Source organism: Brachyistius frenatus, unplaced genomic scaffold, assembly GCF_029030835.1.
Source record: "Brachyistius frenatus isolate BFR_SWC_R1_liver_20210118 unplaced genomic scaffold, ASM2903083v1 Contig_37, whole genome shotgun sequence".
Taxonomy (NCBI): Eukaryota; Metazoa; Chordata; class Actinopteri; family Embiotocidae; genus Brachyistius; species Brachyistius frenatus.
Window position 1 is genome coordinate 2,475,015 of NW_027210636.1, and position 25,017 is coordinate 2,500,031.

Below are 25,017 nucleotides of genomic sequence, written 5' to 3' on the forward strand. Positions count from 1 at the left end.
ATATATATATCTATATATAACACTTGCTATCTTGCTTTTCCTCTAAACTTTATCCACCGCAAACTGATGACACGCGTGCAGCGTGATGGCAAGGAAAAGCTCTACAATGTTGAAATCATGGCAGACTGAGGTAGCAGAGTAATGCAGGCTTCTCTCTGGTCTCCTCAATATAAATGAACCAGTGCATCTGAGATGGTCTCTGTCGCCCCCTGCTGTTCATTCTAGGAAAGTGTTGGATAAGTTTTACTCACCAACTTGGACATGTTTACAGATATATGGACAAGTGAATGACAATGACTGCGTGGTGCAACACAAGCTGAGATCGCTATTGTAATTCAATTTTATTTATTATTTTTTTTAAAAGGGAAAAGAAGACAAAATTATATATTAAAAAACGTTTGCTGCAGATTTTCTTGGTGGGTGTAAACAGTCTGCATGTGTCACCATAATTCACCCGACGAAGCTCTCTGCATTTCTAATAGATTAAATAGAAGCTGTTGATAAATAAATGAGTAGAGACAGAGTGGATATAACAAATTTGCAGGAGACACGGTGGAAATAATACTATTTTTTATGGTATTACCATGGAAGAAGCTGTTGTTTATTTCTCTGATGTAAATTCAGCAATAAAAATAATTACTTATGTCCCAAGTTAGGTTCATGAGAAACCAGCGATATAAATGTGATGTAGGCTCATTAACCCGTTTTTGAGAGTTCTAGCTCATAAACTTGCAAAGAAAATGAGGTAAACAGTCAAGATGAGGAAACCTTGCAACTGGTACAACAGACATTTGGAACAAAATATACAAATTTGCAGGTGGGCAATATACAAAACCATAAAAACATCAATAGCATCTTGGCTATTATTATTTCTGGTAATTTTCTGATTTTATTAGTTTATGAGTTTATTCATACTGTACTAAATTTATTTATCTGTGTATTAGGACTAATCACTGTTGCATGAACTGTTTTTCTTTGCCTTTGCATGTGGCAGCACAATATGTACTCTCACAAAAAAAAAAAAAAGATCAAATCCAACTAGAAATAAAGCATATAAAGAGTTTTTAGGCTTCTCCACACATACTGAGTGTATGACCTGACAACTATAAATTCACCCTTTTAATTTCTAAGCATTGCAGATAGTTAATGGCTCACATTGTACTTTCGGTCCTCACTTAAGCATTTAAGGACATTTTATTATGTAAAGGTTTTGTCAACAAATTTGTCACATTTATTATTATTATTACAGTTGTTGCTAACTAAATTAATCATTACATTTGATTAAAGTAAATCAATCTGCCACCATCTGTATTCTTTGATCATTCAATTGGTCAAATAATACATTAATTATATGAAATTATTATTTTATTTTTTTTGGTAATTAAAATGACGACAGAAAAAAACATCAGTCCAGCTCAAACTCTTGCTGAAGCCCTTTTGCCCCCAAAGAATCAAACCAGAGCATTGAACTGTGGAAGAAGACAGGAGCTGTTTGCTGACAAACCGCCAGGGGCGCTAACGCAACGTTGTGGATGCCGAGCGGTCAACTCTAAAGAAGAAGAAGAAAACAAGAAGAAGAAGAAGAAGAAGGTGCCTGAGGTACCTGCTCCCATCTCTTTAGGTTTCATTTTAGAAAAAAAAAAAATACAGGTAAGACTTGCCGAACAAGAGTAAGCCGTGTTGTTTATCTATTTAAACTATCTGCTACCTCCGGTGTTGTTGAATATGACAGTAGCACGTTAAAACGTAAACAGACGTGCTGAGCTTGTGATGCTAACTTGCTACGCTTAGCAGAAGGTGAATGAATATTCGGGCTTTAATCTTGTGCTTCACGGCTGACACGAATGTAAAAAAAAGGTCGGGACATTCATAAACACCTGGACAGGTCTGTCACTCGAGGAGGGCTCCTGTCTTCGAGACAGAAATAATAATAACAACGTACACCACGCTTTAATGCTATTAGCCCCGGCCCCCCCCCATGAATCCGAATCCCGTTCAAACGTGCGTCTACTTTAAGTTCACATTCTCGTAAATCACACGAACAAATCAGATTTGGATTATTTTACGGTTCGCAAACCGACTTCTGGAGTCACATCTTCCGTTCGGCTCACACGCACCACCGAACCGGGCCAACTTTTATGCAGTGCTAACTTTGAACTTTGAACTGTTGTAACGATGCAAGTCGCTTCCGTTAAACAGAAGAAGCTCACAAATGTAAAAAAAAAAAAAATTAAATCAGCCAAGCTGTTTTATTGGTCATTTATATGCTGAAATGCTCCCAGAGAGCCTTTTTTTTTCTTCTTCTATTTATATACACGACTCGTGGTTTTTACCAAGAGTTGTAAATGGGTCCTTGCTTCCGTATTTGCATATCTTTAGTCATTTCTTTATATAGCTGTGACCTTAAGACTCGTCGTAAAAAAAAAATATGAAGCATGAAACAAACCTGAAACACAATCAAACACGCTTTGAAGGAAGTTGCATATTTAACTCGTCGATATTTAGCAGATCCTGAGAGAAAGTAAATGAAACTGCTCTGCGAACACTGGAGGTAAGTCCAGTGTTGGTCCAGCAGCGCCGACCCGGATTGTACATGCAAATCCTTCCTGAACCAAAGCCGCTCCTCATCCGACTCCCTCGGCTCAGCCGGGCGAACATAAACTTTCGTACGTATACAAACGAGTGCAGACCGTTTTCCGTGGACGCTTATTTTCCACGTTTATTGTGCGTATCGCGAGAGAAGCTCCCGACGTTCCTGCCCTTTCAGGCGTCGATCGACTTAACATGTGACAAGGTCACGGAGCCCCCGCTGCCAGCTGACGCCTGGCTAAGCCTGAGCTGCGAGGAGATAAACCACTGAGCGAGACGCCTGCTCCAGTTAGTTACTGCCGCGCAGAGCCCCGAGCGTTCACCGGCTGCTCGAGACCGTCTGCACATTTATAATGTAATTAAAAAGCGAGGTACTGTGAAAGCCCCCCTCCCAAAAAAAAAAAAGATCTGCTGATTGTCACCACATGCTCGCTTTCCTGTCTGGACGCCAAGGATGGCACAGTGGGGTGCCTTCTTCTCGATAATTGCCGCCCTGGGAGGAGCAGCGCTCTTAGCCTCCGTGCACAAGATCGATGAGGGACACACTGGAGTTTACTACAGGTGAGGCTGCAGGCACACATTGTTTATTTTTTTTTATTTATTTTTTTTAAAGTTGTGATTAGTGTTACGGAGCTCCGTTGTAAAACTGAGGAGATAAAGAAAAGAGCACATGCTTTAAATGTGTTTGCCGTAAAACATCGACCTTGTTAAACAGTGGGTGCTATAATTTACCCGGGCGCTACGAACTCCAAAATATGCCAGCCGTGGTGTATTTTCGTTCTGTTCACTTGCAGATATCAGATGCAGTAGATATCTGAGAGTTTAGCAGATGAGATTAAATCGGCTTTGTCCTGCTTCACTGAGGCTTTTTACATAAACAATGAGTTGCAACTGACTGAGACTGCCATCTGATGAGTGAAATTTGAGTCGTCATCAGGAAATGAATCCGGGACAATTAATCTATCCCCTAACCGGAAAAACCGGGGATCAAGAATTTAGCGTTTTAAATTGTGCAATATCTGAACTCGTCATCAGCAGCAGCAGTAAAATAACGGATGATAGAAGAACCAGAGTTAAAACTGTCAACAACTGTCCCTCTTTATCTCCTGAACGTCTTATCATTTGGGGTTAAACCCAAATCTTCATCTGATTTTACGACAAGTAATCATACGTTTATTTATTAACGGCTAAAATTCAACCTGGAGAATGTACCCTTGACTGATATTAACGATCGTGTGTGTGTGTGTGTGTTTGTCCTACAGGGGGGGGGCTCTCCTGACCACCACCAGCGGCCCTGGTTTCCATCTCATGCTTCCATTCATCACCACCTACAAGCCTGTTCAGGTCAGTCAAGTGAAGTCTGTTATTTTTTTATAGCCCCCTGACTAGTGACTTTAGCTTATAAAACCTTAGAAAAATTGAGGACCAAAACAAATTGATAAGTTTATGGAGAGAAGTTGAAAGGGAGTCTCCGGAGCCGGAGACATTTCGGAGCCGACCTTTGGTGGCATTGCAGCTTGAGTCTCATTTTGCAGACCTTGCAAGCCACGTCCACTTTTATGTTCGGTCTGCGGTTCCATCTTGAGCAAAGTGTCTTTCCTAGTTTTTCCAGGCCCAACGTTGTTTGTTGGTTTTGAAATGAGGTGTGGCTAGCCTCATTGTTAGTGCGTTGCTCTCTTGAGGCAGACCGAGCGTGATTAAATCAACGGTTCGGTATTTTACTGTAAATTTAAGGGCGCATTATTAAGATTGCAACACGCGCCTTCAGCGGCGCAACGAGTTTACATTCGGCACGTTCCACACACAGCGACATGCAGCAATGCAAGAACTAGAAAAAGACGAGAAAATTGAAATATTACAATGAGAAAAGTGATTATTATTTAGATCAATCGGTGCACGAGCAGATCTGTTTCCTCTGGAGAGAAGTGTTAATAATAGCAATCCATCAAGGTGCAAGCACACCTGGTTTTTTAAAGAGAGCGGGAGATGACACTGATTGGTTTATTTCTTGTTTTGCCCAAAACACACTCCTAATTAATTAAAGAAGCTCAGTACAACTCCTTTAAAACGTGCACCTTGCTTTGCTCTCCAATTATCTGCAGCTAAATTGTCCAAAGTGGATTTTAATTAGGTGGTTAAAATACATCCAACCGCGTTACAGAGAAGTAGTTTCAGCCCTCTGTGGTGTTACGTTGCATTTCTGCAGTTTAACATTGAATGATCTGATCTCGGTGTCAATGGGTTTACTCTCAGCCCCCGCGTGTCTTTTTTGTGTTTTGTGTGATGATGTGAGGAACACAAAGAACGTGGAGCGTCGTAAAAACAACAATTATTAACCGCTGTGGTTTTTTGGGGTTGGTTTTTTCGTCTCGCAGACGACGCTGCAGACGGACGAGGTGAAGAACGTACCGTGCGGCACGAGGTAGGTTTGCTTTGTTTTGATTGGCTTAAGTAGTATCAGATGTGCTGTCCAGTGTTGTGACACTTAACAATTCATCATGTGTACCCAAAACACACACATGAGGTGTTTGGGTGGAGTACTGCACTCCCCCACGGGAGTTTCACCAGTTGAAACACAGTACCAGATGGAAAGTACCGTCATTTTGGGTCAAAGTGCTTTAATGTCATGTGTTTTCTGTCTTCCAGTGGAGGAGTGATGATTTACTTTGACCGCATAGAAGTGGTGAACTACCTCGTTCCATCAGCAGGTAAACTCATCAACGCCCCCCCCCCCCCCCCAAAAAAAAAAAAAAGACATCAAGCAATATCCCTGCGCTGCAGCATCCGTACTACCAAACTATTTAGTATGCAAGAAAAAGCTTTGCTGCGTCCCAACACGCAGTATGTTAAATTTAGTGTGATAAAAGCACCAGGACGCGCTACTACAGCCGGTCGTATTTTGCCGTATGCAGGCCGAGCATGCTGTTCTGACCCACAATCCTTTGCGCGGCGAGACAGTTGGCGGCGCTGAAGCTCCGCCCGCAAAAGGAAGAAGAAGAGGCATTAAAAGGAAGCGTACTCCTTCCGAATCACATCCTTTTTTCCTTTTTACTTCAAATGTGGCGCTACGGGATCGGTACGACCACGAGGGTCAAAGTTCAAGGCGCATTTTTATGATCAAGTAGTTTGTCCCAATTGTAGAAATACTACATGCAGCAGTACATACTGTTTAAGGACATCTTACTAAAAAGTAAAAAGAAATAGTGTTCGATTCGGGTACGCGGGGTACATTTATCCTGAACTCCACCTCCATTTCTTTTGGACGCTGCAGCCAGACACATCCGAAGATAACTCGCCAGACATTATTGCATCACGCAAGACATCTCGCCGAGAGCACGGTGAGCTGTATCTCGACAGAGCTCTTTGTTTTCGCCTCCCTCTGCAGTGTTCGACATAGTGAGGAACTTCACGGCAGACTACGACAAAGCTCTGATATTCAACAAGGTTCACCACGAGCTCAACCAGTTCTGCAGCGTCCACTCCCTGCAGGAGGTCTACATCGGCCTGTTCGGTGAGTCCAAACTCAACTACTCGTCTTTGGACCGCCTCCTCGCAGCCTTGTGTCACGCCGCTTCCACGTAAACAGCATGCAGTGTAATTATAGCTTTTACGCAGTGAATTTATAGCTCGACTCATTACGGTTTCCAGTCCACCCTTATACGCAACAGCTGCTGTGCATATGGATGAGGGGGAGGTTAGCTACGTTTTTATTTATAAAAAAAGCGACCCATCTCTTGTGAATGCCGCGGTTTGTCTGACCTAAGCGCAGACGGTAAACAAAGCCACGCCGTGATGTCAACACACACAAACACAAATGATGGTCATTAGAGAAAATGGTAAACACATCAACAAGCAAACTGAAAGTTTCTTCCAGCTGTGTTAGTATGAATCGGATGGAAACGGGGGATGAGCGGCACACCAAGTAAAAAAAAAACTGAACTTGACTATTATTCAAAGACTCCAAATAAGTACACACAAGGAGAGAGACACGCTTACGTCATAAACAAGCTGATTGGAAGCATGTCTTTAGCTCCCATCTTTTGAAATGAGGGCCATTTTGTTTTCTCTGCACGCCGATCATTAAATTGACTTCTTCTGGCGACGAAGCTGCTCTTCTGTGGATGGATGGACCTTCTGCTCGGTGCTTAGCTGTAGTAGACTTATGATACGGTTAGTTTAACCTGGCAGACTTTACACCTGCACATCATATTTGTTCATTTTTGAAGGAGCGCCACACGGAAGTGTTTTTTGAGGTTTTCGTCGTCGTTCGCACGATTCACCCGTTTGTACCGTCGCGGCTAATCTCACATCGTCACACGTTTTACCGAGAAGCAATGTGTTCCCTTTTCTCTTCCTTTTGTTGTTTAATAGAGGTTCGCCAACAGCTTTTAGTTGCATTATCGCCACCCTCTGGCAGTAGTCAAGTATTACTACCGGGCTGTTGTAAAAAACAATGTGTTAAAGGAGTCACTGTGAAAAGTTGGAAGAATTGAGCCCAGCAATGTGACATTATCCACGACTAAAAAGGGCTCTATTTGACACTGTTCACTTTTCAAGCCCTTTTTATACTCACCAACTCACGCAACTTTTTTTTTAATACATCCCCCCCCCCCCGACAGACCAAATCGACGAAAACCTGAAGTTGACACTGCAAGAGGATCTAACAAACATGGCGCCTGGACTCATCATACAGGTACGGTGAGACTGTCAGAGAGGCTGCAGGCAATGTAAACTTCAGGCGTTTCGAAATGTCCAGTTTGGCCGACACCTAAAGGCCTTTACTGCGCAGCAGGATTTGGGGTTAGCCAAGTAACATCAAGTTAAATCGAGGGTTTTCAACATTATGATGGTGGTTCACGTCGCCGTGGTAACTCGCGCTGCAAACCTAACCTGCAGGATAAGTTCGAGATGACGGATCAACGTGTATTAAACCACCAACCGTAGAAGAACCCGCGGGGGTTCGGTGCGCGGATGGTGAGAAGTTTTTTTTTTTCTCAGGAGGGCAGAGAGTTCAAACCTCTGACTTTCCCTCATGATTTTTTTATTTATTTATAAAAGACAATTCAAATTCAACACGCTTTTTTTTTCTTCTTTTTTTTTTTTATATATATATATATAGCGATACCGTCCTACAACAGAGACCGATTGAAGACGTGTAGCTGTTGTACTTACAAGATAAGAAAGTAGCCTTCTTACCGCTTTGAATGCTTCTTTTTGTTTCCCGGTCCGTCCGACGCCACCGGAGCTGCAGCTGAAAGAATAAAGGCAAAACATTTTATACGCTTTATAAAAATACATCTTAGCAGCACATTATTTTAATCTGATACACAACGATCTACTTGTGCCATATTGACGGCTATTCACACAGTTGCCAGCTCCCCTTCCTGCATTTTGCAGCTTTTATCCTGTAATATGTATTTAACTTCTTTGTATTTTTCTAAAATTGTCGTTTGTGCTTCCTTTTATGGATTATGCCACTTTGCTGCCAGGCTAAGCTAACGGAGCTAAAGTGGGAGCTACCCCCCCCCCTTTCCCTCCCCCTTCCATTAAACAGCAGGGGGTTAAGCTGGACAGGAAGTTGGCTTCAATCTGAAGGAGTTGTAGCATTTTCTCATCGACAAACTGCCTGACCTGTAGGCACACTGCTGTGTAATGTTCTCAGCTGTACTATGCTAACTTCATACTCTGTCTCGTTGACCACACACACACACACACCCCCACACACACCCCCTCGGCACTCAGAATAGTTGTTTGTGTTCATTTGGCTGAGGAGCTGTGAAAAAAAGCAATTGGGCGCTGCGCCTCGGTGTTATAATGGGAGGGAAATCCCTGCCTTCGGCACCATGGATACACATTATCTGACCTTGAGGATCAAACAATGGGATTTTCTACTTCAAGCTAATTTAATAGTGATGTGAGGCGAAATAAATACTCCGACGTAACAAGTTTTGTGTGCCGAAATCTTTCCCAAAAGGGACACAACACACCGGACTGCAGTACTGAACCACACAAAGTAATAAGCAACCAAATGAAACATAATATTTAGTCCTCAATACCATTTCACAGTCTCCGAACTTTCCCAGCCTCATTAAAGACCCCCTGCCGGAGCGTCTATCATCACAACGCTGAATATTTTTTTCGGACAATTTGTGCAACATCATGGCCGACTTTCAAAACAATCTTAAATAGTCACCCGCCTCCCTTGTACACTGAGAGAAACACACGTTGTTAAATGCCTCTCTGAGGCTTTTAAACTCTGGCCTTGTGTTTCTTGTAAATCTCCAGAAACAGTTGAAATAACAGTTGCAGTCCTTTCTGTTGGCTCATAGTTTGGTGAGCCTGTACAGGACACTTTGTCTATGGGCTCCTGTCCAACTGCCTTTTCTCTTTTTTTTCTTTTCTTTTTTTGAACTGTTATACCCCGTTTCACGTTGTAGTCTTTTGTTATGTCATCTTCACAAAAGTTGAGTGTGTTTCTCTAATCTGCAGGCGGTTCGTGTCACAAAACCCAACATTCCAGAGAGCATTCGCAGGAACTACGAGCTCATGTGAGTCTTCTTCCCTCCATCTTTTCCCCTGTCTAAAAAGAGATGTTCCCTGACCTTCTAAGCCCCTACGGTGTCTTTATTTTCCGTCCCAATCCCAAATGAAATGAAACCATTGTGCATCCAACTCCCGCTTGCCACGTCCTGTTTGAGGGGGCGAGACTGCTGTTTCGTGTCAGTCAGTGAGCGGCTACCTTTTGGCCTCGTGACTCGAAAGTAGGCATGCGCTTAGTCAGCCACTATTTACAAGAAGGCGAATTAGATTTACGGTAAAGTTAAGTCAGATTCACAAACCCTGCAGATGGCAGACCTGTCCGGCGTTTGTGCCGTTCCGACTGGTCTCTCGTTTAGTCAGTCTTTGTGGTTTAGTTCTCTGATTGAGCGAAGCATGTTTTGGGGATTAGGTGAATGCTGAGAGTTTGGATGAGGCAGAATGAGTGTATGAGAAGTTCCCTTTTTACAGGAACCTTCCTATAAAACTAAAAAAGAAATACATTCAGAGGTTTCTGCGAATTCAGCGTGTTACAATTAAAAATGTTATCTTGCAAAGTTCTGCAGAGCAACATCTAAACTCTTTATTTACTGCAGCTGTTGCAGTGGAGGATTAAGACTTTGCATGAGAATACTTTTGGTTTCTCTTTCTAATAAGTGCTTGTGAACATGTATAAACTCAGTCCTGTTTTTACAGGCTGCATGGGTGTTGGTGTTGCTTCCACTGGACTGGAAAGTTATATAAACAAGTCTCCATGTTTGTACAAAAGACGGAAATTTAAGGAAATGAGCCTCAAGTTGTTTAAGAAATAGATAAAAGAAAAAACAATTAAAAAAGGGCTCAGCAGGGGGAATGAACAGGCCTTTAGAGCCTGGCTGATATGTTTGATGTGATACGCTGAATCCAATATTTCATGTGACGACTAAGGATTTTGGTCCACGTTTCCATGATGGCACAGGATGTTGGTCTTGGAGTTTGGAGCTGGAAGTCCCTGGACAGTTTCAGGCCCAATTTGAATTGCTGTTCTACTAAAGACGTGCATTCGTGGAAAGTTTGCCAAGGTTTATAGCTGTTAAACCGTTTAATCTGCCGGTGCTTGAGTGCTGTCTCATGGCCTAATCTGTAAATCATACTTTCCGTAAATCCCTTTTTCTTCCTTGAAAAAACAGAAACAGGAAAAACCAGCTGCCAAGTTCAAGTTTTCACACCACATCCAGCTCTTTATTATATGAATTTATGATGTTTGACATGTTTAATTTAGAAAAGTGCTTGCGTGTGTTTGCAGGGAGAGTGAGAAGACAAAGCTGCTGATCTCTCAACAGACACAGAAGGTTGTGGAGAAGGAGGCGGAGACAGAGAGGATTAAAGCTGTGATTGGTGAGAAATGATTAAGGACATGATTAGAGCCTGTTATTTAGGGAGTTATTCACACTACAAGCTGAAACTAAATTGTGCCGGTTTGTTTTTGTAGAGGCGGAGAAAGTAGCTCAGGTGGCTGAAATCAAGTTTGGGCAGAAAGTCATGGAGAAGGAGACGGAGAAGAGGATCTCTCAAATTGAAGGTTTGTAATGACAGAATTAATGACCGTACTTTACGTTTAGTGTTCTGAGGATAAACTACTCGTTATTAATTACAAAAAAAGTTAAATAATTATTCTTTCAATTTGGGCTTAATTTGATGATTTTTGATTCATTTTACGATACAAATGCAAACATGTATTTTACTGTAATTCTTAAATACTAGTAACTACAGCTGTCAAGTTACTGCCAGAAGTTATAAAAAAAATTTTTTTTTTAAATCTATATTTGATGTAAAAGTGTAGAAAAACAATATATTGGAAATGCTCAAGGAAAGTACAGCTACCTACAAATATGTGATAAAACGTATTAAGTCATTTTTTTATATAATGGAGCGCCTCTAACTTTGATTCAGATTCAAATTTAGACAGAAGAAAACCTTTTGCGGCCTTCTCATGTCTCGGCAGGAAATCATTATTCGTGTAGAAACATGACGAGTTGTTACATGTGTACTTACGTGTACTAATTCCACAGTCCTGCACGCTAACGCCATAATAAGGACATTATAAGGGCAGCTGTCACTGATGTTGCAAGCTCCTCCAGTTTTAACAATTCAATAAGTAATTCCTCAGAAGAAAGAAACCAACATGAACATTTGAACATAAGTGTTAAGATTTGAAGTTGTCTATCAAATCACTGCCATTAAAAAGAAAAATTGGTTTTGCGAGTAGACAGTCAAAACATGTCTTTTTTTTTTTTCTAAAGGCGCTTTTCGGCTCCGCTCCACTGAAACTTTTTGGTTTACCGTTGGACAAAAGTCGTGGATGGTATCTGGTGTTAATATGGTGTCATCTCAATACTAAAAGGTGACAACACGGAGAATCATCACAGTCACCGCGGTGCTTGCATGTCAGGACGTGTCAGGACGTCTCGAACAAAACCACCATATTTAACTTACTATTGCAACCTCAGTTTTTTTTCTATTTGGTTGCCGACAAAATGACGACTGAAGATGATGTAATGGTTGTTTTTCGTGCAACACCACATTGAATAGTGGTCTAAAAAGTACCGGATACCAAAAATCAACAGGGGTTGAGTGAATTTGAGCCAATATCAACAGTGGAAAAAGGACATAAGCGCATTAGTTTTGGAGTCTTGGAGCCAGCTGTTCAATACAAACACATATTTGTAGCTTGCCAGCTTCCTGCTGAGCTGTAAATCCTCTTTAATCAAACCGCCCTGCCGCTGCTAACTCTCAATTGTGTTTGTGTGTGATCGATAAGACGGCGCTTACTTGGCCCGGCAGAAAGCCAAGGCGGACGCGGAGTTCTACACATCACAGAGAGCCGCGGAGGCCAATAAGGTAAAGAGACGACACAAAGCACACATCCGGCATGAGGGACGGGAAGCATCCACACGGCTCCTTCATAACCTGAATTGTGTGTCGCTCCTCTTCCAGCTGAAGTTAACGCCGGAGTACCTGCAGCTAATGAAGTACAAGGCCATCGCAACCAACAGTAAAATCTACTTCGGGAATGACATACCCCAAATGTTTGTGGACTCTGGCTCTGCGGGGAGCTCCATCACGGCCTCCGCCGCCATGGACATTCTTGGTGAGCAGATACTGGACCTTGATTAGCAAGGACAGCGGTGGGACCCACAGGACCTCCAGGGTTGGAGGGCTATCTGCTGGAGGACAGGAGGCTGGCACCCAGGCCGGCTGATTGGCTGGCTGGAGGGTCCTTCCACTGGCCCAGAGAAGCTCTGCTGGCCAGGGCCTGTAATTTTCAAACATATCAAAGTCACTGCTAGAAATCGCATCGGAAATTCGACCAGGATGTAAAATTGTCCAGCATCAGAGCAGAGGTTGAGTTATTTTTCTAAGGAGTCTGTCCCGATAGAGAATGATGCCATCTAAATACCAAACCATGAATTAGGAGAAAATGACATCAATCGTGGGTGTATAATAAACTCCTTTGAAACTGACATTTAGCAAGAATGATAGTTCAAAAGACATCTGCTGCTGCTGCTCAGTCCATTTAACCACGCCGTTAAATATCATGAATCCATCACTCTTTCTGCGTTTACAGTCTTTTTTTTTTTTTTACATTCATGTGAATCATTTTAGTTTTTTTTTTTAGAGGACATGATACAAATGTTAATGGAAATTATTGATCGTGCATGTTAAATCGAGATGAATTGAGTCCCCAACAACTAAAGTTATAGTTATTTCAGCTGCGTTGTCCTCGTTTCATGAATTGACCGTTCGCCAAGCGCCATCTCTCTTAGTTACAGTCTGCCAAGCTGTCAGTCCTCCAGCGACACGCATTCAGTTTACAAATGATAAAAGTTTGTAAATGTACTGCTTGAAATTTATTGTAATTTATATCAAACAATTGGTCAAAGGTGGATTAAGGAGGCCTCCTCATTCGGATGACGAATGGTAGTCTTGCAGATTAAACCAACGTCATCTTCGGTCGAAAACACTGCTTCCATCTTAGTACCTTTCCACCTGCCTCCTTTTAAAACAAGACCCTTGTAAAATGCCAGCAATCTTACAAGCGAATGAGTCGCATAGAAGACATCGCGCAGAGACTGTTTTAGCATTAATAGTGCATTATGAAGAAAAAAAATCTATTCGGCTCTTTATTGCTCATAAAAATAAATAAATCTCTGTTTTCATGTTTATAGCTTAAATGCTCGTTCATATCGTCTAAATGTATTTTTCCTGAGAATTGTCTTGATGAGGACTAACCGATATGTCTGGCTAAGTTAAATATAAAAAGTTTGACCGGGGTTGTTGGTATTTCACCGAAATTGAAAAACACTAATGTTAGCCTATTGCTACAGTTAGCCCCCCCCCCAAAAAAAAAAAACAATCCAAAGCGACGATGAAATCCAACAACGATAAGAATAAAAACGAGTCAGTCCCAAAACCTTTTCATCCAGTAACTTCACTTTTTGCAGAAGCCCATGTTGCTGTTGTTGAAAAAAGGACGAGCTGACCGGCCGCGATTTCCTTCTGATCTGCTTGAAAAATACAGACTGACCACAAATGTAGACACAACACAGGGATGATGAATGTACTGCGGTAGCTGTTCACTGTCAAATGTTATATCGTCACTGCGTTTGTAAGTTTTCTACAACTTCTTTTAAGCACAGGGGCTCTACTGAATTTTTGCAAATGTATGACGTCGAACTGCATATTTCTGTAGATTGTAGCACTTCTTTTACTTCTCTTTTTTTTTTTCTCTCACGCTGTACATTAGTTTTGAAGGATTGCGTTCACCGTTAACATCTGTTTTCATTAGTTTTGCTGGTTTTTTTTTTTCAAAAACGATTGCTTACTTTGAAAAGATTATATTGACTCAAAAACAGCTATTTTAGTGCGGTTTTCATAACCAAACTACAGACGTGTGACATTAGCTTTTCACCAGCTATTTTTCATTGTTAACGTTTTATGTATCTTCCGTAAGAACCTTTACAGGATGCGTACGGCGAATTGCCTTTGAGCCTTTGGCAGTATGTCATAGCCCTGGAGGAGGAAGAAATCATAGATTCTGCGATATAGAAACTGACTGAACCACAGACAGCAGTTAATACAGAGGTTTTATGCACTGTGGACACATCTTCTGGAAATCTAGACATGATGAGGACCAAAAACCCAACTCCATTTTATGCGTGACCTCTTGTATTCTCAGCGAGTCACACGTTTTTTTGGGGGGATGTTAGACGTTACATCAACAGCGAGTTTAACAGAATGCCTGTGGTAATGTTTTCCAAAGAACATCTTGATAATTAGAACCGACTCCTTTTAGTTTTGTAGCTAATCTGTCTAATTTGGCAAAGAATGAGCAATTTGTGTGAGGCATGTTTAAACATTTTTTTCTGGGAACTTGGTATGCTTTTTTTTTTTCTTAAGCATTCACAGTGCCGCTGTGACGAAGGCTTTTTTTTCTTTTTCTTTTAAGTGTTTCATTAGTCCAGATCGAAATTGCTGTTATCCCTGGAGCCCATTGCAAAATCCATGCGTCATTTCCTGTACAAATAGTCATTATGTATAATTTTTTTTTTACAGGCAGCGCTCTCTGAAAGTGAACCATTTTGCTCTCAAGGTGACCGCCACGTCATAATTTCAATTACAATTTCTCATATCGATTGAGACGGACACTGACTTAACAGGCAAATGGGGGTTTTTTTTGCACTGATTTCGATTGTGAATGTACAATCAAAATATTGTCTTTCGTACAATAAAGTACTGTGTTCTTTGTTTCTTTGGAAAATCAATGGAGTTATGAAGATCTTTTATTAACAAGTACAATGTGATGTATCGGATGTTTCTTATCAAAAATAAAACTATAAATGAGTTTCAGGCACAATAAAATCCGTAGTATCTAAACCACTGTGATATATGCATTTCAGATTATTTTAAAAGTTTAAAAAAAATACTTCTGACTTAAGAGTTTATTTACGTTTCTCATCAATTACAAATCAATTATATATGTATCTATATTTTAAAACATCTTGATATCATGTCAGCGTGGCCCCAAAAATGAGATTTGGCCAACACTTTATTTAAGAGATAAGAGTTTCGTCTATGTTTCTGAAAGTCACATGGTCACTGATTTAAACTACAGGGAAAACAGTTGTAAATTCATTTTTTTTAAATATTACCTCAAACAATGTGTATAATGTTAATAAAGCGCCAAGATAATAACATACGGAGACACACTACTTTGTTATGGAGAACATTTTAAAAGTCCCTGAAGAAGAACAAAAAAAAATTCCACTAAAATATTGCACAATAGTCTGAGGGAGTTTTTAAGTATGAAATCACAACTCAGGAATGGACTGCTGGTGTTACTCAGATAATCCAATTATGAGTAACTTGGGAACATATCATTATTTTTTTTTTTTTACAAACATAACCAATCAGCTGATTATAAGTCACCTGAGATGATAATGGAAGAATGTGCTTCCAGCTGTTCTGCAGCCAAATTATTTGCAGAAGAGTTCATAATTTCATCTCAATTTCAACTCGACCAGAAATCCAGAAGTAGGAAAATAATTATGTGTGGGGGGAAACCTGTCATAGCACAATAATATTATGAATATTATTTTGGCGGTGGACAGTCAGACACTATAAAAGTAACCACGTTTATAATGTTCACAGGTTTCACCCTCCACGTGCACAAATGACGACAACATTAGCTCGTAGCAGTAGCACGAGCTCACTTTGAGACCAACGACAAAACGTCATTTCTTAACTCACCTCCAGTTCACGTCGCAGAATATTTCAGCCGTGCTGATTCGGTCATCTCAGTCGTGACTTTATCCCATTTTATTTTTGTTCTACTTCCGTTTTTTTGTTGTTTTTCGTTGTTTTTTTTGCGCGCAAAAGTTAGCATGCACGCGCCAAACACTTGACGATGACGACGGCCCGCCGCCATGTTTGTTTTGCCCTGAAGTCACGTTTGACCTCGACGGTTTCTGTGAGATTTCAAATCCATTAAATCGCCTCCGTGAAACTATTTAGTATGAACGCCAAGTTTAACTCAAGTCTGCGATATTCAACGCTTTTAAAAAATAAAAAAAAAATCGGTTTGAAATCGACTTGAAAATCCTCTGGCCCGTATCAGCCTGTTTTAAACTACCGCGGTTGCTATCGTCGCCATCTTGTTTCTTTTTTTTTTTTTTTTTTAGAGGAGCCGGAAGTGACCATATTTGACACTGAGTAAATTCACCGCAGTGAGCTTGTGAGAGGAAAAAATATTTATTGAATAAATAAAGACTCCCACCCAGCTTCTATGGAAACATTTCTTTTTTTTTTTAAATTTTTTTGTTTATAATTATTAATCTTATTACCCCCCCCCCCTCTCCTCCCCAACACAAGCCATCGAGTACAATAATTTAAAAAAAAACACATGTGTGCTATTGTTTTCTCAGGTTCACAATGGTATGTTCATTCCAAAATAAAAAATAAAAATCTCTTATTCCATTATATGGCTATGAAATCTAACAGTTAAATGTTTCATTAAAGTGAGCCAACTTAACATCCTCGTGAAGTAGCTGCGAATAACTCGCATTTATAAGTATGTGGCATTTCAGTCTGGACTCATGGCATAATAATGAAGTAGCTGATATTGTACTTTATTGGTGGAAATTCCCACACAAATATAAAGGGTTATTAAATTAAGTACAACTCACACTGGCACCTGTGTACATTGTAATATTAATCCTTTGTGCCCTAGAGGCCCCCAATTGGGGGCCAGGGAGAAGACTTAGCGAAACTATTATTAAAATATGGACATATATATATTGATATTTACACATCTGAACAATTCTCACTTTATTATTACAAATATTTGTTATATATATATATATATATATATAATTTTTTATTGTGGTTGCAGAGATATACTCTTTTTTATTATGGGTATGTAATTTTCAAGCAGAGGCCTAAAAAAAATAGGTGTGTTTTTAAAAGTTGAAATAATAATTTTTAAAAAAGCCCTGATTTCAAGGAAATGTGATTCGCTTCCTGAGACCTTATAGCTTTTTAGTATCTTCAGTTTCTGATATGGACACCATCAGACTATTTGGAAAAAAAAAAAAAAAAAGAGACATGTCCTCCGTTGTCCTCTACTGTGACAATCCCCTCCAAGAAATCCCCTGCGTTTCCAGCCACCAGCTTTGTGGGCAAGTGGTTTGAAATCTGGAGAAATGTGTTCCACCTGTTCAGCAACGCAGACGCGTTTTAATCCGTTTATATAAAGTGGGTCCCGGGGCCCCTCCTACTTCCACATGGATCGTAGACGTTATGCCGAAACATGATTCATTTCTTCAAAGTGCGTCGGGCAACTGCAGGAGGAGGAGGAGGAGGAGGAGGAGGAGTAGTTCCACCTTCAAAAACTTGCTGCATATCTGAGGAGATCACGCCTGAGAAGATGTAGCAGACCGTGAGCGCCGTGATGAACGTAACCTCACCTGAGCGCGGAGACGCACACGCGCTTGTTCTCCAGGGGGCGTGGGGGTACGTGAGAGCTGCGCAGGAGGTCATCGCGCTCTCCCCTTACCTGCCCGCGATCAGCGCCTTCTTGACGCACGTGCTGCTCAGCGCACCTTTCCTCGCGCTGGACGCGCTGGGGAGCGTCTGCGAGCCGGTCCGCTCGTGGAGGATCGCCGCGGGCTCGGGCCCTCCGCCGTCTCTCCGGCGATGGTTGGAGTGTTTTCGGAGGGTGCTGTTCAAGTACGCGAACACCATCTTCCCGGCCACGGCGCTGTTTCAAAGCCTGCAGAGCCCCGAGTTTCCAGAGCTGGCTCCGTCCTGCTGGCAGCTGTTCGCGGAGGTTTCGGCGTGTTTTCTGCTGTTTGACGCGCTCTTCTTCGTGTGGCACTACACGATGCACAGGTAAGCATTATCTACACACCTTCGTTCTGGTAGTAACTCGTTTCCATCGTGTCGAGGACAGGAAAATATTGAAAAAAAATATATATATATGGCATAAAAAAGTTCACATTTATGTCATTTGTTCCGAACATTTCCATATGAATGAGTGGTGGAAAGTATCTAAGTACATTTACTTGTATTTTAAGTGCTACCTAATCTGGTTTTTCAGGTATTTTAACTCTTTAACTTTTTAAGAAAGAACTACAGTAGAACGTTTAACTGCTGGTGGTCACAGTTATAATACCTATAGATATTTATAATTTTTTTTTTAATGCAAAATCAGTCCCATTAATTTAGCAGACTTAAAAGGACTGAAGTAGCAGAATCTTGTGCTCTGGTTTTTTTTGTTTTTTTATTCTGGTGAACACAAACCCAATGACATCACCGGGGACATTAACTGCTTCATGTCTAAAATTGGTGGAGTGTCCCCGTTTACCCTGAAGTTGCTAGGTCACCAGGTGTCATTTAGTAAATTGATTATTTCTAGTAATAGTTTTAGCACTGCAGTAGGAGCAGTGATAGAATAATGTAGTAGAGGTAAATGTTTGTTGAGCAATAGACACACTGGCCTTGTACCACTGTGGGAGTGTTTCCATTACAAGAACAGTGTAAACGGAGACAGATGTGTGTTTGTGTTTGTGTTTGTGTTTGTGTGTGTGTGTGTGTGTGTGTGTGTGTGTGTGTGTGTGTGTGTGTGTGTGTGTGTGTGTGTGTGTGTGTGTGTGTGTGTGTTTTCCCCTGAACAGAGTTCCCTGTTTGTACCGCAGCATCCACCAGATGCACCACCAGCACCACGTTCCCTTCGCTCTGGCGGCCCAGGACGCCAGCCCGGCCGAGCTGCTGTCCCTGCTGCTGCTGGCTCTGAGCAGCACCCGGGTGGTGGGCTGCCACCCTCTCAGCGAAGTCGTCTTCCACCTCACCAACAGCTGGCTGGCGGTGGAGGACCACTGCGGCTACAACCTGCCCTGGGCTCTGCACCGACTGCTGCCTGTTCTGGGAGGAGCCCCCCACCACCAAGCACACCACCGCACACAAAACAGCAACTACGCCCCCTACTTCACCCACTGGGACCGCCTCTTCGGCACATACCAAGCAACCGGCCGGGTGTCACGCTCGCCATCCACGAGAAAGCAGCGTATCTTTGGCGAGGGAAGTAGACACAGCTGACCTGAGAGGAGTCCGTCGATGGAGCTCATGAGACGGAAACTGTGAAGTTGCTGTAAGGAGGGGTGGTGGGAGCTGGAAGTCACATATCATCATGCAGAAATAAGTCCTGAGCTGTTCCAAATGACGTAGTCCCCGTAGTACACTCACATATAGTACTCTTACGCGGTAGTACTCTTACGTGGTAGTACTCTTACATGTGGAGTGGAGTGTTGTCTCAAATCGCACACCGTAGCATTTGAATGGTTGGATGATTGGATATTGATGACGAGCTTCGATTATTTTACCCAGAAATTAACGTGGTTTTGTGCCCCACAGTTTAACACACTCAATACATGTGTTGGTAAGGTAGTATGTCATTTTAACCACAAGATGTCAGTAGTGTTTTGGCCCGATGCTTACGTAAGGAAGCAGGAAGTGAAAGTCTCAGGTACTTATCCAATAAGTGTGAGCTCAACACCGCAGACTATTTCCTAATTAAGCAAAAAACAAAGAAAATAAACCCACTGATGGCTTCTATCTGACAGCATTATACTACATATACTATATACTATTAAACTATACTTAGTGAAAAATAAGCACTCTTTTTGTGGCGTTCAGTTTACTAGTCTGCCGCAGGTTGAAAATACTTTAGGTCGGTGGTCCCTCCCTTTCTGCTACAAGGCCATCATGGCGACCACTGAGGATGAGGAGTATATATGGTTTCATACTGAATTAGTGGTTTGTTTTGAGCACACTATCCAGGAACTTGTAGTGCACTGCATGTTTCCATACTTTCATACCACGTGTGAACGCACTTCTGCACTCAAAATAGTGAGCGAGTACGTAAGTTCGTAATTTGGGACGACAACGCAAAGTGAGGTTTTTTTTTTACTAACCGTGTGGTTTGTTTGTCCTTATATATTGCAATCCTTAAGTATATGTTTTTTGAGGCCTTGTACAGCAAAGTCATGACACTAAGACGCTGCCCTCTGGTGGACGGGCCGGTGTATTGCATGCTCTGCTGTGATACCACGTCGGTGCATCAGGTGCTGCATTCACTGACTGAAGGGGATGTTGCAACGAAGCAAATTGAAGATTACTCAAGTTCCACCCGTGCTTTCAGGATAAAAATTAAGGAAATCTTCTGCAGCTTTTGTATTCACCACCAGCGTGTCACGTCATACACTGACTATCATTTCAGTTACATTCCCCACAGTATCAAGGCATTTTGAAAATAACACCCTAAAGGAACCACTTCTGTCTCAGCTCACTGAAGTCATGGACAGACTTCCCGTTCACACGCAGGATTTACCACAATTTTTCTCACGAAACACAGCACGAGGTGAACAAACATCAAGACAAATGTAACAATGAACAAACGGCTGAAGTAATGTGCAGCTCATGTGGCCTCATGACACATGTGTGGTTGGATTTATTTTCTGTCATGTTGCATTTGTTGACGTAAGGAAATTCATACCACATGGATTACACAAATTTTGATCATATGTGCAGTTAAAGGGAAACTTTGGGGGGGAAATTATGCTTTCTTTGTTCAATTGCAGGGACGAGATTGAAAAAACTGACATGCCTGAAAATGAAGCTACAGAGCAAGTTTGAATGAAGAGTGACAAGTCTGAGTTGTTAGTTCACGTTTATATAAAATTAATATTTTAGTGGAATCATCTGTATGTAAATATTTTATGAGCTTTTCTCTCTGAGCCACATTTCCTGGATATTCTGCGAATTTCTATTTTCTGCTATATCTGGCCAGTTACGTATGATTGTAAGGTTTTTACAAATATTGCATGTGAATGATAAAAATATATGAACGCAGGACAAGAGCGAGTGTTTCGTGTTTTGTCTCCTCGGGTTCAGGTTTCTGCTGTGCTGCGGTTAGTAATATCTTCGCCTCGGGTCTCTCAGCTGTTTGCAGTCTAAGTTGTAAACTCGTTCCGTTGGGATTTGACTGAGCAACCAAAGACACATGTTTTTAAAGATCAGACACCACTCTACTTGTATTTCCAGTTTTAATCTGTATAATTTGAGTTGTCCATAAACAACCATAAAATCCCGTAACAATTGAGTTCTTCCAGTTTATTTTCTGCCGGGTTCTCCTGGGATGATGCCAGATGATTTAAAACAACTTCTCCTCCAGCACTCGTTAACATTAAAGAAGCATAACAAATGGCTTGAGATTGCTCAAGCTTCCTGCACTTCATCACAGTGTCAAGTTAAGGTAATTTATATAACCCAATATCATAAACTTGTCTCAAGCAAAAACATACAGACACACAGACAGATGTGGAATAGATGTTGGGTAAGCAAAATTCCAGCTTGCAAGCGTGTGTGTATATATATATATATATATATATGATCCTACGGAGACATCGAACAACTTCCATGTGTCGCCAAACAGACAGCAGCTTAGCTACAGAGCGCACACAAACACAAACAAGGGAGGTCGAACTCAAGGACCCAACTCACACGCTTCGGAGAGGGAGATAGACACACGGAGGAGATGCTGAATCTTTTGGCAAGGAAGAAAGTTCCAGATCTAAAACACCTGGAAGAACACTTTGAGAATGCAGAACTTCACCAAGGCTAAAAATGAAATCTTCTACGACCATATCTGGATATATTTCCAAAAAGTGCTTGGTTATCTCAGAGGACTATTGAGACATTTTACCATGAAGTTCGTTATGAAGTTTTTGTATTTCTAGATTTTCCACGATTAAGCTTTCCTGCCATCTCGGTGATGAAATAATCTATGAAAGTGTCACGGGTTGTTCTGTGGCTTGTGCTTACAATCCCACTTCGCCCAGTTTCTATGAAACTCGAGCCAGTAGTTTTTATTTAATCCAGCGGAAAAACGGACAAATCAATAAACATATAACCTCAGCAAGGGGGACAAGGGAGAAAGACAATTAGCAGGACGGCTTGAGGCCAAGGACAGAGGAGCTGGACTGAAGACACAGGAAAAGGAGCAGAGGAGAGGGAGAGAGAGAGGGAGAAAAGAGGAGGACAGCTCGGAGATTCGTGTGCTTGAAGGGTGAGTTCAGAGACGGCCCGTGTTGCACGTGCAGCACAGTGACATGGTCCGAGTAAGGGGAAAGCTATAATCTCCATGAGAAAGTATGTTGAGTTACGTCGCTTGTTTTTGTGACCACTGATACGTGAACATTTGCGATTTTCCTGTCGAGCAGAGAGCGCATATCAAATTGTGTATCCAATTTTTGGTGACGCACAAAGAAGTTGCAGGGAGCCAAATCTGACAATGAGGAGCGGTGCGGAGAAACAACCGTGTTTTTGTGGGCGTGAAACGTGTGAGCGGGCGTGTTGTCATGGCGCCACATTTCAGGTTTTTAAGCGTTTTCCCCTGAGACTCCTCACAGCGTTACAGTAGAGCTCGACGTTGACCGTCTGACCCTGCGAGACGAATTCATGCTGCGCAACCCTGCGAATGTCAAAGAAAACCAACCTGGTTGCTCGCCATCTGGCGTGCCTCCTTCGGTCTTTGATATCGACATTTTGCCCCTCTTGAAAAGCAGATGCCCAAAATGTTTCCTTGCTTCATCTATGAGGATTTTCTGCAGCGTTCGAAAGGTCTCCGTCGCTATTTTCCTAATTTTGACCCTAATTTGATGTGCGCTCTCCGCTCATGTTCACGGTGAAAATCGCAAAAGCGTGTGTGACTCAGGTCCTGATGTGGGATGAGGAGACGTCATGATGGTTTTCTTGCTGCGTAATAACATTTCTGTGTTTCACCGTGGTCGCAAACAACACGAGCAGTCATGGAACTTTTTGATTGCCCCTCACGAGAGTTACTTAGAGACTCAACAGGGAGGCAAATGTAATTCTTCCAGAGAAATACATGTTTTATATATCATCGCTTTAAGGAGCACTTGAATTAGACTTTTCTCACAGGTAGCAGTCTACTTAGTGTTAAAAATTACATTTTTGAGGGTCTGTGGGAAGTGAAAGCTATTCATTTTTATGAGGAAAGACAGTTGGCTCTTGTCCCGGCTTTCACTGAACTAATTTTGCTGAGAAATCAGAGTGTTTCTTTAACTTGGTCTGGACAGCCATGAGCATGTGTTTTTCATTACTGCCTCCTTCAACAGGCTTTCTGAAATTTCACAATGCTAAATGTTAAAAGGTGTTTTTAATTTAGGTGCTTTTTACATGTGAAAGTCGAGCAGGGGTTGGACAAACTATCCCTAAAGAGATGGGAGGACAGAGCGAGCAATGAGTGTTGGGTGGTGGAGTTGCCAAAAGATGGAGCGATAAACATGTGACCCAAAACGGAAACAATCAGGCCCTATTACAGACCCCACGTCAGAGTCAGGGCGAGTCATGACACGCACCGAAACCACACGTTCACAGCAGGCTACACGTCGACGTCCAGCAGCCGCAGGCGGGATGTCAGTCAGTGGAGAAGTACAGGAGTTTGAAGCGTCTGTACATGCGCTCTTAAATTGATCACGTAGGCTAAATGTTCCATAAACTGCAGCACAACAACAAGCAGTCAGATTAAAATTCTTCTGACTGATGAGGCTAAATCAAAACAAGAGGGAGAAGAAGCACAGAGCGCTCTGCGGCAGTCCTTATCACCAGACTAAATACTTCCTATTTCATCATATTCCACTGAAAGTTTGCCATTCGGTGACAAAGGCCAGATTCATATTTCTCCCACCGTTCTGTAAATATTCAATTAGTGAGCTCCACGTAGCCGAGACCGCCTGTTGTCACAGTAACTGAGGTTCTTGCTCTCTAGTCTGCAGCCATTTTTAGACGACCTCTGCTCTCATCTTCTACGAGAGGTCTGTCAGTGCTCGACTTGTTTCCTTTCTGAAACAACTCAGCGCATTTGTTTGTTGGCTGCTGCCAAAGACTGCAGCAGCATGAATAAAATGTTCCATGTTGGAGAGCCGGGACACCAAAAAGCAGCCAAAGCGTTACGTAATCACTACTTTTGCAACAATGTAACTTTTGTTTAACAATTGCATAATTTTTATTTACCCAAAGTAAACTTTTTACAAGAGTAAACACCTACAAATCAACAATTATAATAACGCATGTTGCTTTCTTGCCAAGAGCGAGACGAGAAGATCGATACCACACTCGCATCTGTTTGTAAAGTATGATGCTTTAGCTAGTTAGCTTAGCTTAGCATAATGACTACAAACAGGTGAAATTGCTAGCTGTGTCTGTGTGTCGTTTCTCCAATAGTCACACCGTCTACTCTATATTCAATCCAATTCACATCCATAGCTCTAGCGTTACACATTTCAGAGCTGCATGCTTTATTTACATCTTTCGTGTGCGTTGGTACATTAAAAAAAAGAACAACACCATGCTCCTGCAGTCTGGTTTCATAGAAAATGTTGTGAGAACGGACAAGAGATGGTGGAGTCCAGATATTCGTTTGCTTTTTGTTCACATCTGCTCTTCTCCAACAGGTTTTCCATCACAGCGATCTGCAGCCTGCGAGCTGTCAATGTAAGCAGGAGGCCATCCGTTTTGTTCATTAGCGGGGTCTTCCACTCATTTTCCCATGGGTCTATGTTTGTGTGTTGTGCATGAACTGTGACCCGTGAGCTGATACCGTTGGACTGTATGATCTGAATGTCGGCAAAGCATTGTGTCGTGTTTTGCAGCTTCTTAGATAGATCATGTACAATTAAGAGTGACAAACAATGTCGGTGAGGCATTTTAGCTCCAAATATTTACGAGATAATCCTGAAAAAAAGTGTGCAAACTGTCTGAAACAATAAAAAT

The 25,017-nt window shown here is 41.8% G+C and overlaps 2 protein-coding genes across 5 annotated transcripts in view; both read left to right on the forward strand.

Moving 5' to 3' along the window:
• LOC138622685 (zinc finger protein 703-like) overlaps window positions 1-25,017 on the forward strand; it is a 282,664-nt gene that overhangs the window by 18,598 nt on the left and 239,049 nt on the right. The gene's annotated exons all lie outside the window — the stretch shown is intronic.
• Window positions 1,573-20,408, forward strand: erlin2 (ER lipid raft associated 2). 4 transcript variants are annotated; one of them, XM_069701619.1, is made up of 12 exons: window positions 1,573-1,650; window positions 3,043-3,150; window positions 3,852-3,933; window positions 4,965-5,011; window positions 5,236-5,297; window positions 5,975-6,100; window positions 7,209-7,282; window positions 9,079-9,137; window positions 10,412-10,503; window positions 10,598-10,687; window positions 11,927-12,006; window positions 12,103-14,466. In XM_069701619.1, the coding sequence occupies exons 2-12, from the start codon at window positions 3,044-3,046 to the stop codon at window positions 12,280-12,282; spliced, it is 999 nt and encodes a 332-aa protein (XP_069557720.1). In that variant the 5' UTR covers window positions 1,573-1,650; window position 3,043; the 3' UTR covers window positions 12,283-14,466. The 4 variants fall into 4 exon arrangements, with proteins under 4 accessions (XP_069557720.1, XP_069557721.1, XP_069557722.1 ...); XM_069701620.1 differs by lacking the exon at window positions 1,573-1,650 and having other exon boundaries at window positions 2,929-3,150; XM_069701621.1 differs by lacking the exons at window positions 1,573-1,650; window positions 3,043-3,150; window positions 3,852-3,933; ... (7 more) ...; window positions 11,927-12,006; window positions 12,103-14,466 and adding exons at window positions 17,553-18,054; window positions 18,840-20,408.